Genomic DNA, 11,723 nt, shown 5'->3' on the forward strand with positions numbered 1-11,723 from the left:
ATGATGTACTGGAATAATACATTCATAATTAAGTACAGAAGAAGGTTCATTCCAGAGCTCAATTCCTTCATTTAACATTGGCTGGTAACTCTCTGAAGAATAACTAGAGTACTACTCAACAAACGCAAAAGTATGGGTGATGACAGTTTTGTTGATGGTTATCAAATGTTGAAATAAATACAGTATACGGCCAGAAAACACTGCTTTATCTTCACTGTTATTCTCAAGATAATAGGCGCAGAAATAAGATCCAGAAGAGTATTCCTGTTCAAGAAGAGATATCCATTTCATTTTCTCAATTCGGTTATTGACAAAAATCTGGTTAGACTCGCAGTTTAAATAATAGCTAAAAAGATCGTGACTGCCATACGCGTGTCTGTAAAACTCCAGTAAACATTCGTAATGTCCCTTGCACATTGTAATCCTTTGGTCAAGTTTAATCGGAAACACTGAAGGGGGTAACGGCTCACAACCCAAAGCAGAATGACAAGGGTTTAACGAATATTCAACAAAGTCAGACAGAGAAAAGGTACTGGCAGTAGAAGATGGATGCAATGCTGCTAATTGATCTTGACTATTTGAAATGCGATGCAGAAAGTCAATTGCGAGCTGGGGAAGATGGTTGATGAAAGATTGTATGAAGCTGCCAATGTATGTTCTCTCCAAAAATCTCTTTATCATTGTTGATTCGAAGCCGCCTTTTTGATTTGTTTCAATATTCTTCAACAAACCATTGTATCTCTCAAAACTGAATAACCAGAAAGCATAAATTGGCCCAAAGTCATTAACACACTTGCCAAGATGAAGATGTAGATGCATATTTGGTGTCATGGCCGATTTTCCATACAGTGTCTGAAATCTTGTACAAAACAATTGGAGTTTACTGTGGGCTTCGTCTATTTCTTTGTCATTGATCGAAGGTTTTGTGAGTAAGCGGCATGCGTCAACAAACAAAATCCAGCTTTTGAGATTCTTGGCTGAGAGCACATGCTTCAGAACAAATGGAGAGTATATGATGCACCATGACTTCCACTCGTCAGCTTTCATGAACGAAAAACCATCAGCAATCTTCTTTGTTATACGCGCATATCCACAAGGTACAACAATACCATTGGCAAGCTCTTGCATAGTTAACTGATTCTTTTCATTGATGTAGTTACACTCGTACCATATCTGAATCATTCTCTTTGCAGTTCCAAGATAGAGGTTATGCATCGGGTCTATAACTGTAAAGTGGACTGGGTCAAAGTAAGATAACTGATGAAGCTCTGACCACCAAGTGTTGTTTTCTTTTTCTAGGCGTGTTCGCTCAGTATTGTTCAATGTATTTGCCCAGCTGACAGTGTGTTCCAGATTTATTGTCTTCGTGCGTCTCACCCAATTGCTATACTTGAATCCAGAGTAGTCAAGCTTGCTGGTCTTCTTTATAGTCGTGAATTGTCGTTGACATTTGTGACAGGCGCATGTGCTCATGTGGCCAGTAAATCCAGAGGTTTTGCGAGTGGCAGGGATATCACAGGCAACACACATCAATGCAGCACGAACAACAATCTTTCTATTTTGTGAGTCTGTCATTTCTACACCAATGTACATCTCCAACAATTCGTCAACGAGCGGCTTCAAGTAATGATTCATGCTGTCAGTGCTTGCTTCCTTTGGCCCAGGCATCATACCAACAAGAATGACATTTTCAGACTTAAGGCGTTCACTCTGTGGGAGATTGTTGATAGAGAGATATATCGCACCACTGGAATGTGTTCGTCTATCAAATGGCTGAAACCAATCGATATTCAGAGTCAACATTAAAGATTGGCTATCATCAACAAACCGTCTGCCATTGATGTCTTTAATATCACTCCAAACTGCACCATCAAAAATATTAAGTTTGGTGTTTTCAATTATTTGACAATTTCTCCACAAATTGATCTTGGACACGAAATCTGGCTTGGAGAATTTTTGTTGCAAGGCGTACTTCAGAGAGTTGAATGGATGTACCATTGCTGGAAGAGAACGATTTCCGGTTGACACTTTAAAGAGATTGTTGTTGCAAATGGCAGATTGAGAGAATTTCTTAAATGTACAGACTTTTTGACTTGTTTCTGGAGGATAAATCGAATGACATTGTGAGCATGCAATGTATACTGTCATTCCGTCTGTTGCCATGTTAAATCCTGTTTTATGCTTCAAGCTATTGATTGTCAGTGAAAGGGCGCCAGACATATCACAGAGAGACAGTAGAGTATTACAAAATTCAATGAGAATCGATCCACCACTTTCCACCAAAAAGATCAAGTGAAATATGACAATGAATACTGCAACAAAGTAGATATACAAGGGCATGTTATCAAAAGACAAAGGACGAACTATGAAGACAAAGGTTAAGTTAGTTTAAATTAATATATTGATTAATTGTCTATACTGTATTAATTCATACCTGATTCTACTATCGAGGTCCCACTGGTCTCATCAAAGTTTTCTTCTTGTTCAAAATCAAAACCGGTATTGCCTTCTTCAATCTCATCACCATCAACCACAAATGCTCCTATAATTGTATCTTCAGCAGTAAAGATGGACTCTTCTTGGGACAAAGGTAAGTCAACTGAAAAGGAATAATTGTTGTAAAGATGTAGAAATAAAAATATAATTACAATTATAATCATATAAAAAATAAAAAATAAAAAATATATATATCAGTTTCAATTATTATTTTGTTCATTTATTTTATTTTATTTTCTTACCTTCTTGATCAAATTCAATGTTTTGTTCTTCATTTTCGTCTTCATATTCGTCTTTGCCTTCGTTCTCGTAATCATAATCATTGTCATTGTCACTGTCAATACTATCTACTTCCATGTCATCAAAATGTTCTTCAGGAACATCTATTTTATGGATTAATTTATATTAATTTTACATGTACAGCTCGAGTTATTCTTGTTATTTACCCATTGCATCGTCTTTGGCAACAGGCACTATATGTTTCTCATAGTGTCGTTGTGCATTTTGTCTTTTCTGTTTCTTTCCACAGCTATCCAACTTTGTACAGTCTGGACATTTGCAGATAACATAACTGTCTTTCTTTTGATTATTGGACATGTCGATTGTTTTAAATTATAAAAAAAATTATATAGATTCTAAGAGATCTTGATCAAGGTCTTTATATACCAAAGAAAATTATAAATAGATAAAATACTGCTCCATGCCATGACTATAGTATGCCAAGTAATTCTTTGATACATCTATCGCACATATCATCATAATTATACTCATATATCATTAAGTCATTAACCAAGTCAAATACTGCGTACATTACTAAAAGTGTATGCAATTTTTTTTAAAAGTCTTTTTTTAGAATTATAATATTTGATATGACGATGATCCGACCACGACGAAAAATAATCCAAAAATGGAACATTCGCCTCTCACAACATGTGAAATAAAAAAATCTGATATTTTAGTTCCATATATCAAAGGGAAAAATCACGCAAAAATATTGCCACAGTAAAAATGAAATCACAACCTTTTGTCTTGTTCCCTTGAAATATATTGATTAAATATTTGTTCTTATATTCACATTTATAATACATAAAAAATATTTAAATGATTTATTTTGAAATAGAAAAAGTGAAACCTTAAGAATATATATAATTTTTATTAAATATTATATTAACTTTTGTATAAGTGTTTTTTTAGTGTAATTTAGAATTATATCAAAGAAGTGTATAATATAAAAAAAAACCCCAATTTTGTAATTTTATGGCTAAAAAAAATGATGGTAGTGTGATTTTACAGCTAAAAAAGAGCGATCTGAAATCACAACAGAAAAAAATAGAAATTATTTGAAAAAATTAAAAATCGAAAATTGTAGTAAAATTTTTGCAGGTTTTCAGAAACTAAAATCAGCAGTCTTTTACAGTATATATATCCCATGTCATGATGATAATAATAAATAATGAATTATGTATATGATGATCTGTGTATTAGATAATATCATAAAGGGAGATCCGTTTGACTGGAATAGCTGAGGATATTATTTTATCTTTCAATCTTACTTTCAGATTCAGCAGTAATTAATACTCATTCACAACATGCAGCATTAACGATGCAACTATTGAGTATCTTGGGGGCAGTGCCAGGAAGATGGCATAAATGTCATTGATGTAATCATCTTGATTACAGACTGTACTCTAAGCCCACCCCCTAGATTCTATCTTTCCACAAAGATAAAGAGCTCATTGACCGAGCTCTTATACCTTTTCAAGGATATCAAGCAACAGCTTGACACAAAGATAATATTCATCAAACTACATAAATATCATTTTACAAATATTCTGTAACTCATTGAATATATTTGAATCAGACTCCACTTCCAGAAATATTTTCTATGATCTTGGATTTGACGAATTATAGAGAGTATCTCCGCAAGAAATTTGCAGAGTCTTTTGTATCTTGGTAGGAGAATGTTGGAAAACTTCCTACAAGGGTTATGTAAGTACAGAGAATACGTTCCATATACTGTGCTAATCTAAACCAATATATAATATATATATATAATCTAGCTCCTCTGACCAAGACCCTATCATTGGATTCTTAGAGGCTGTTGCACTCAGCCCCAAGCATCTCAAGCCCAATGAAGTTATGAAGGGAGTATTATTCTTTACTATAATATACAATTGATAATTAACTATGCAATTGCTTTTAAAATGATAATAATATGTATCAACAAAAGGTCACTATCAGCATCTTTTATAACTCCAAAGGTAATTTATTTGGTTTTTTTATTTCTCTTCTTTTTTAGAGCTCAAGTGGCCCTGCATCTTTGTCTGTGCTTGTGAGGGGGGGGGGGGGGGGGGGGGGGGGGTCGTCCCACATTCAAGAGTCAACTCATGTATATGGCAATGATCCAGGCCAAGCATAAGTATGCTCTTAAAGTATGGGTGTGACTAAAATCTCAATTTATTAATTTCTTTCTCTTTTTCCTTTCTTTCTCTTTAGATCTGAATTGGCTTTATGTTTTTATTGGGTGGAGTCTGGCAAGAACAGCATCCTCCACATCAAAGTGAATTTCAAGATGGATGCCTCATAAATTATAAATACAAAAAATAAAAATAAAATATATTTGATTTTACCAAATTCAACCTTTAAGCCATTATGTAGATGAGATCTGAAAAAAATTATTTTAAATTGAAAAGACTATAAAATCATACAAGAAACTTTGACAGCAAAGATTATAATATATGTTACAAGATGACTATTCAATATATAAAATAAAGAAAAAAGAAAATAAACAACAGATGCAAGTATTGCTATATTACTTTAACAAAAGTTTTCAACTTTTATATGGGCTACATTTGTTTCTGTTTTAGTATTAAATCTTTATAATACCAAAATATTCAAATAAACTCAGACAAACAATTTTTTTTTTCTTTTCATAGTATGGTTATTGCTTTCTGAACTGTCTCAATGGGGACAACCGGTCTATCTCATCATTTTGTATAAATAGTCAAGAAATATAATTAATAAAAAGCATCTTTATTCTTATCAAAAAAACTATTCTTAAAACTTAACAATCCCCAGTAGTATTGATTCTGTGACTTAGTTACAAGTGCCAGAAAAGAAATACCAGATCAAGACTTTGTCGGACATTATTTTGATGAATCCGAGAAATCGGGATAATTGACCACAGCAGTTCTGTGTGTCAAAGATACCTCATAGATAACGAACCGCAGTAATGTCTTGTAAAGATTAACCACAGTAACATCTTCTGAGCATCAACCGCAGTAAAAGGACTTCTCTTGTAATTAAATAGAGTATAATAGTTTACTGCGGATAATGCGCAGTATTAGTTTAGAAAACTATATAAGACAATTCAATTCCTATCAATAAAAAGTACATTTTATCCTCTCTTCGATTTTATATATACTCTCCGATCCCCAGTGGGTTTGACCTTTTGACTTTGATATAGTAAAAGGAAGACCATCCCAGATCAGGAACAACAACTTCACAATAATGCCCAACAAAATGCCAAGCACAAAAAATGCTTTGCACAGCATGCTTGGAAAGCCCAACGGGGGGGTCGAACCCCCAACCTTGAGATTAAGAGTCTCACGCTCTACCGATTGAGCTAGCCGGGCATCTCTCTTTCATTAGGTGTGTGGTAGAGTAATTAAGCAATAACCAATTTCTGGTGAGGGATACTGGACGGTGGATTCCTTTGGTAGTTTGGTCTGGTGGTGAGCCGTGACGGGTGGTACTGGACTCGTGGGCGTTGATGTCGATGGTGAGTCGACCGAGTGACGTGTCTCAAGGGACAAGAGTGGTCCCCCAGGTTTCTTGGGAAATCTTGCTTCTGATACCCCTATACTCAAACCCCCTAATATAATCTCATTCCTTAAAATTAAAATACCCATCTACATCGTCACCTCAGAAACACCTGTCACCCACTAAAAACATTATACCTCTTTCCCCTAATTTTATACACTTCTTTATCACCAACATTTATTTTACACTATTTTTTATTACATTTTATTAGATTCCATTATTATACTATTATTATATTTTTTTACTTTACTTTATTATATCGTTATTATATTATTACTTTACTTCTATTCTACCTCACTATATTTTTACTTTATCTTTATTCAATTATTATATTTTTACTACACTTTTATTTTACTCTCTCTATAATTTTCTATTCTACTTCTACTATCAATACCAGTTACATGTAGTAAAAATTTTCACTTGACTTTCTTTTCTTTTCCTCAAAAAAAATATTTTAACCAAACATTTTTATTTATAAAAGGAACAACCTTTCCAATCAATAAAATTATCAATTCTATCCTTGATCTTATTTATTTTTACCCGTTATTATCATTATTCTTCATTCATACATAGTGTCCTTGCTCTTTGGAGTGTTGTCTATCGATTTTGATATATTTCATTTCTCTGTTTTCCCTTTTCTGTTTTTTTTTAGACTTTGTCGTTGTCACAATCTCCATTTTAAATCTTCTCCCTATTTTTCTACCTGTCTGTCACCAATTTTTACCTGTCAAATCACCCATTCTTTTCCATTCTTATTGTATTCTTCTTCTTGTATTTTGTAATTCACATTACATTTATTTGCCAAGTGATACTGTTACAATCCACAACAAACAATCACATCACGCGTCAAATTGGAGGTCGTGCCAAGGAATTCTTCTTCAATTTTTTTTTAAACTTATCTTACTCAAACTGTGCTATGCAATATGCCCCCTTCTTCTTCTCCTGCTCCCATGGGAGAACGTAAATCATCCAACATCTCCAAGTACCTCTCGGCTCTGGAAATCTTTGTCGGTGGCCCAAATGGTGAGTCTCTCTCCTGGTTGCTACATATGGATTGACTAAAAAAAGGTGTTGGTATGACTGATGAAGAAGCAATCTTGGTGGCGGCCACCCACTTCCGTGGCATGACTGCCATGTGGTGGGCCATCTGTGAGACCGAAGTCACAATGTGGGAAGTCTTCTCTGAGGAGTTCAAGAAGCAGTTTGCCTCCCGGCAGATGGAAGATGTCTGGTGGATGGAAATCGATGAAGCCAGACAAGGCTTGGGACAAACCATCGGTGAGGTGGCCCTCCGCCTGCAGGAACTCTTTGATCTGGTTGCTTTGGCCAATGAGACCCAAATAATCCGGATTTTGTTGAAGGCTCTTCATCTGGAGATTGCTTATGAGGTGGAGAAGTCTGGTCTTCCTTGCTCCTGGGACGAGTTGGTTCAACAAGCCGCCAAGGTAGAGACAGTCAAAGAGAAGTATCATCGTTCTGGTTTGCGCTCTGTCCCCGAGTTTGGTCACTTCTCCGGGCAAGGTTTGGTGTCCAAGAACTCCTTCGTGGAGGATGCTCTCTCCAAACTCATTCAAGAATTCAAATCTATGAAGATCCATTTGGTTGACACTTGTTATCCCCTCTCTCAAACTTCCGGCTCTTCTGGATTTGGTTCGTCTGACTTTGGTGGCTCTGGTTCTAGTCCTGGTGGTTCTGGTCTTGGTGGTTCTGGTCTTGATAGTTTTGGTCCTGGTGGTTCTGGTGGTCCTGGTGGTTCTGGTGGGTTCTCTGGTTCTGGTCCTTGTGGGTCTGGTTTTGGTGGCTCTGGTCCTGTGTCTGGTTTGGCTGGCTCTTCTGGTCCTCAAACTTATTGATGTTTCTGGTGCGGGGAAGAGGGTCATATCAAACCCGATTATCCCAAGCGTTTGAACAACAACAATGATTTGGGAAAAGGCCAAGGGCATCAGTAAGTTTTGCTGATGCCCATAATCAACCTAAGGTGTCTGTCTCTGAGGACGCTGCTATCAACATGGTTGAGACTGCTCCGGTGTATGCTGCCAAACGTGCTAGGGTGGTTGACCTGTTGTCTTCTAAGGGTCTGTATACTTGTAACAAAGGAAAGGCTGTTGACAAAACAGTACCGTTACACTCTCTCTCAAACACGCTTCCACCGCTTAAACAGCACTTATATGCACAGGGTCAGCTCAACACTTTCCCTACCAACAATACCTATATGACTCCGGCTCTGGACCTCTCCCCTCCTGTTGGTTCTTCCCCTTTGGCCCCCAAGCCCCATCATTTGCGTCCGCCTCTGAGGGAACTCCCAGTGCACATCAGCCGCAAAGATGTCTGGGAGAGACTGAAAAGTGTGGATGCCGGTCTTCCTCTGGCCGATTAGCTCCTCTTGGACAAGTGTGCATCCAAGGACGTCAAGGACGGGTTGCGTTTTCTATCCGGTTGGAAGTGGAAGGTCGTTGCCCCTGGGGTGAACATGGTCCAGCATCAAGAGGAGTCGTCAGATGGCGAGTCTTTCTATTTGGACGATTGGGAAACTCAGTCCCTGGAGACCAATGCAGCAAACCTGGATTGCGATAGCAAGCTCGATGGGTATGACAGCAACGACACAGTCTACAACTATCATTACAACTATAAAGACTTTGCGTCCAGTCAACCCCTGAGAGCTCCTATCACCATCAATGGTCAGATTATCCTGGCAATCTTTGACTTGGGTGCCAGCGTGTCTGTCATCAGCAAGGCTTTGGCTCTTCGTCTCAGTTTGGTCCCCAACAGTGATCATCTGCCTCTCTCTTCCTTGGATGGTCAGGCTCATGCCCCATGCAACATAACTGTCAATGTCACAATTCGTGTCACTGGGAAACTGAGACCTGACACCATGTGTATCAAGAACAGTGGCTCCAATCACGATCTGTGTCTCCTGGGAATGTCTTGGTTCTGAGCCTATGGTATTCACTTACGCCTGAATGATGCCTGCATTGTCATCCCCACAAAGCATGGGTTGGGTACGGTCGAGCTGCAAGGTCAGGCAAAGGATTTCGCCCCCATCTCTCTCTCTGCGCCAATCTACTCTGTCAATGTCCAAGAGGAGTCTGTCGTGGGAATAGGGCCCACGTTAAAAGATATCTGAGGTGAGGAGCAGTTGCTCGACTACGTCAAGAAAGTGCTATCAGTTTCTGAAGCTGAGGTCGAGAGTCTCCCCTCTGGGATTGCCAGTATTGTCAATGCAAATCAAGATGCATTTGTGGAGAATTCCGGTCTGGGTTGGGTCAACCTTCTGGACCATGAGATTCTGGTGTCTTCCTTGGAGCCAATTCGTTCAAGGCCATACTTCTTGACTTGGGAGGAGGACGAGTCACTGAAACATGAGTTGGATAATCTGTTGGCCTTAGGGCTTATCTGTTCTTTGCGTGGTTTGTGGACTTCTCCGGTCTTCTTCATTTGGAAGTGCAACAAGTCTCTGCGTCTGGTCGTAGATTACCGCAAGCTCAATCAGGTCACCATCAAGGATGCTTTCCCCCTTCCACATATTGATGATCTTCTGGACTCGCTGGGTGGTTTGGTCTTTTTCTCCACTCTGAATGCAACAAGCAGTTACTGGCAGGTTCTGGTAGCAGAGGAGTCAATCAAGCACACTGGCTTTGTAACTTGTCAAGGGACCTTTCAGTTCACCGTGATGCCCTTTGGTTTGACCTCTGCTCCGTCCACGTTCCAAAGAACAATGTCCAAGATCTTGGGGAACTTTTTGGGCGATTTCGCCTATGTTTTCATTGATAATATTATTATTTTTTCCAAGACGTTGGAGGAACATGAGACTCACCTGGGCCTGGTCTTTGAGGCATGCAAGAAAGCGAATCTCAAGCTAAAGCGTAGCAAGTGCTTTTTTGTGCAGCCGTTGGTCAAGTATCTCAGTCATGTTGTGTCTGGTTCAGGTCTCTCCCCATGTGCTCGCAATGTTGAGAAGTTGTTGGCTTTGGCTGTGCCTCGTAATGTGAACGAGGTCCATATCTTTCTTGGCATGGCAGGCTACTATCACTGGAAAAATAGAGTAATTTCATCTGGATCAAATGTACCAAAAATGTAGATGATTGAGCCAATATCATCACAATTTTTGTGATATATCATTTTGAGCAATGGTACGATATCATCTATGGTGCTGATGCATATCATCATAACAACGGGTACACGAAAACCCAATGTAGAACGATTGTCAGTCCGCAAACTATGGAAACTGAATAAATATTGTAGTTACGCTTTACTCCTATCGAGTCTACCTCTTTATGTGTTATATTTTGAGGTCTATAAAGAGCTAGCGTCCCATATTATTATTTTTACCGGTTTTTTTATTGGCTGCAGAAATGCTTTAAAAACTATCAAAGAGATGATTGTAGGTTTTTTACAATATAAAGAAATGATGATAGTTGGTTTTTTATACATGCTCAAAGTGATGAAACTAGGTTTTTTATACACACAAAAGCAATGAAACTAAGTTTTTTTACAATGGAAAAGAGAAACAAAGCATGGGTAGATTTTTATAAACAAGCCTCTTTGGTTTGTTTATTTATTTTACTTTTATTTATTTATTTTTTGGAAAAACATTGGGTTATACCTTTTTTGTTCAATTTTGTTTTATTTGATAGGAAAATCTTTTCTAGATAAAAATCCTAATTTCGCGACAGTTTTGATACTATAGCTATTATAATCGCTAATACTTCTTGCTCGCTATATATAATTTAAAGCCTTCCGGGAGTAGACATGGAATACATACTTTAATAGCGGGAATGCTATTAAAAAATGATTAATAGAAAAGAAGAATTAGTAAATGATTTAAATTGAAATTTCTTCATAAATACTTACAAGGCGGAGAAGACTTGACATAAAATTGATATAAACATGTTTTTCAGAATTATCAAGACAATACCAGTAGTCTTTGAATAGAGATACATTCTAAAAATGAATAATTATTAATATTGTACGTAGTAAAGGCGTATTTATTAAATATATTGTAGTTAACTTACCAAATATTACTGATTATACGTCTTCGTGCATAATATTAGACATAACTAATAAATCATAATAAAAATAAATATATATCTATGAGGAAGACAAAAGAATAATTTGAATTTTTTTTAAGAAAAAAACTTACCATCATGTTCGATTAAGAGATGATGAGACTCAATGGAAATGAGTAGCAATGGCTAGACAAACAATATGATGAGTAACAAAGATCTGTAAGATAATGATATCTTACCTTGATATATCAGACAGAGTATAGCCAAACAAAGAGACACATATTTGGTATTGAGCTATAAAAGAAAGAAAAAATTATAAGTGAAATTGTAAAAACATAAGCAAAAGAGAAACAAAGAAAATATCAATAATAAATGTTGTTAAAAGAAAAAAAAAGGAAA

At 37.0% G+C, this 11,723-nt stretch overlaps 4 protein-coding genes and 1 non-coding gene across 5 annotated transcripts in view; 2 read left to right on the forward strand and 3 right to left on the reverse strand.

The window, feature by feature from the left end:
• Positions 1–111: 111 nt before the first annotated feature.
• On the reverse strand, positions 112–3,093 carry PHYBLDRAFT_162452 (hypothetical protein; the record flags this gene model as incomplete). Its single annotated transcript, XM_018434627.1, has 5 exons — positions 112–1,336; positions 1,973–2,363; positions 2,435–2,599; positions 2,739–2,879; positions 2,943–3,093. The coding sequence occupies 5 exons, from the start codon at positions 3,091–3,093 to the stop codon at positions 112–114; spliced, it is 2,073 nt and encodes a 690-aa protein (XP_018297418.1).
• A 1,288-nt stretch (positions 3,094–4,381) lies between these two features.
• Positions 4,382–5,083, forward strand: PHYBLDRAFT_139409 (hypothetical protein; the record flags this gene model as incomplete). Its single annotated transcript, XM_018430214.1, has 5 exons — positions 4,382–4,449; positions 4,557–4,644; positions 4,796–4,828; positions 4,905–4,928; positions 5,027–5,083. 5 exons carry the CDS (start codon positions 4,382–4,384, stop codon positions 5,081–5,083), a joined length of 270 nt encoding a protein of 89 aa, XP_018297419.1.
• Positions 5,084–6,058: 975 nt separating this feature from the next.
• On the reverse strand, positions 6,059–6,131 carry PHYBLDRAFT_t45. Its single transcript has one exon. It is a non-coding gene; the product is annotated as a tRNA-Lys (tRNA).
• Positions 6,132–7,241: 1,110 nt separating this feature from the next.
• PHYBLDRAFT_162453 (hypothetical protein) lies at positions 7,242–9,253 on the forward strand (the record flags this gene model as incomplete). The annotated part of the gene is made up of 4 exons (XM_018434628.1): positions 7,242–7,341; positions 7,387–8,104; positions 8,251–8,665; positions 8,696–9,253. The coding sequence occupies 4 exons, from the start codon at positions 7,242–7,244 to the stop codon at positions 9,251–9,253; spliced, it is 1,791 nt and encodes a 596-aa protein (XP_018297420.1).
• A 1,828-nt stretch (positions 9,254–11,081) lies between these two features.
• The window catches only part of PHYBLDRAFT_162454 (hypothetical protein), a gene marked incomplete at both ends in the record, with an annotated part of 1,398 nt that continues 756 nt past the window's right edge, over positions 11,082–11,723 (reverse strand). The window contains 4 exons of the mRNA XM_018434629.1: positions 11,082–11,096; positions 11,170–11,259; positions 11,350–11,375; positions 11,564–11,618. Of these exons, the coding sequence (XP_018297421.1) occupies positions 11,082–11,096; positions 11,170–11,259; positions 11,350–11,375; positions 11,564–11,618 (186 nt within the window). The remainder of the gene's footprint in view (positions 11,097–11,169; positions 11,260–11,349; positions 11,376–11,563; positions 11,619–11,723) is intronic.

This window comes from Phycomyces blakesleeanus (genome assembly GCF_001638985.1).
Source record: "Phycomyces blakesleeanus NRRL 1555(-) unplaced genomic scaffold PHYBLscaffold_2, whole genome shotgun sequence".
NCBI lineage: Eukaryota > Fungi > Mucoromycota > Mucoromycetes > Mucorales > Phycomycetaceae > Phycomyces > Phycomyces blakesleeanus.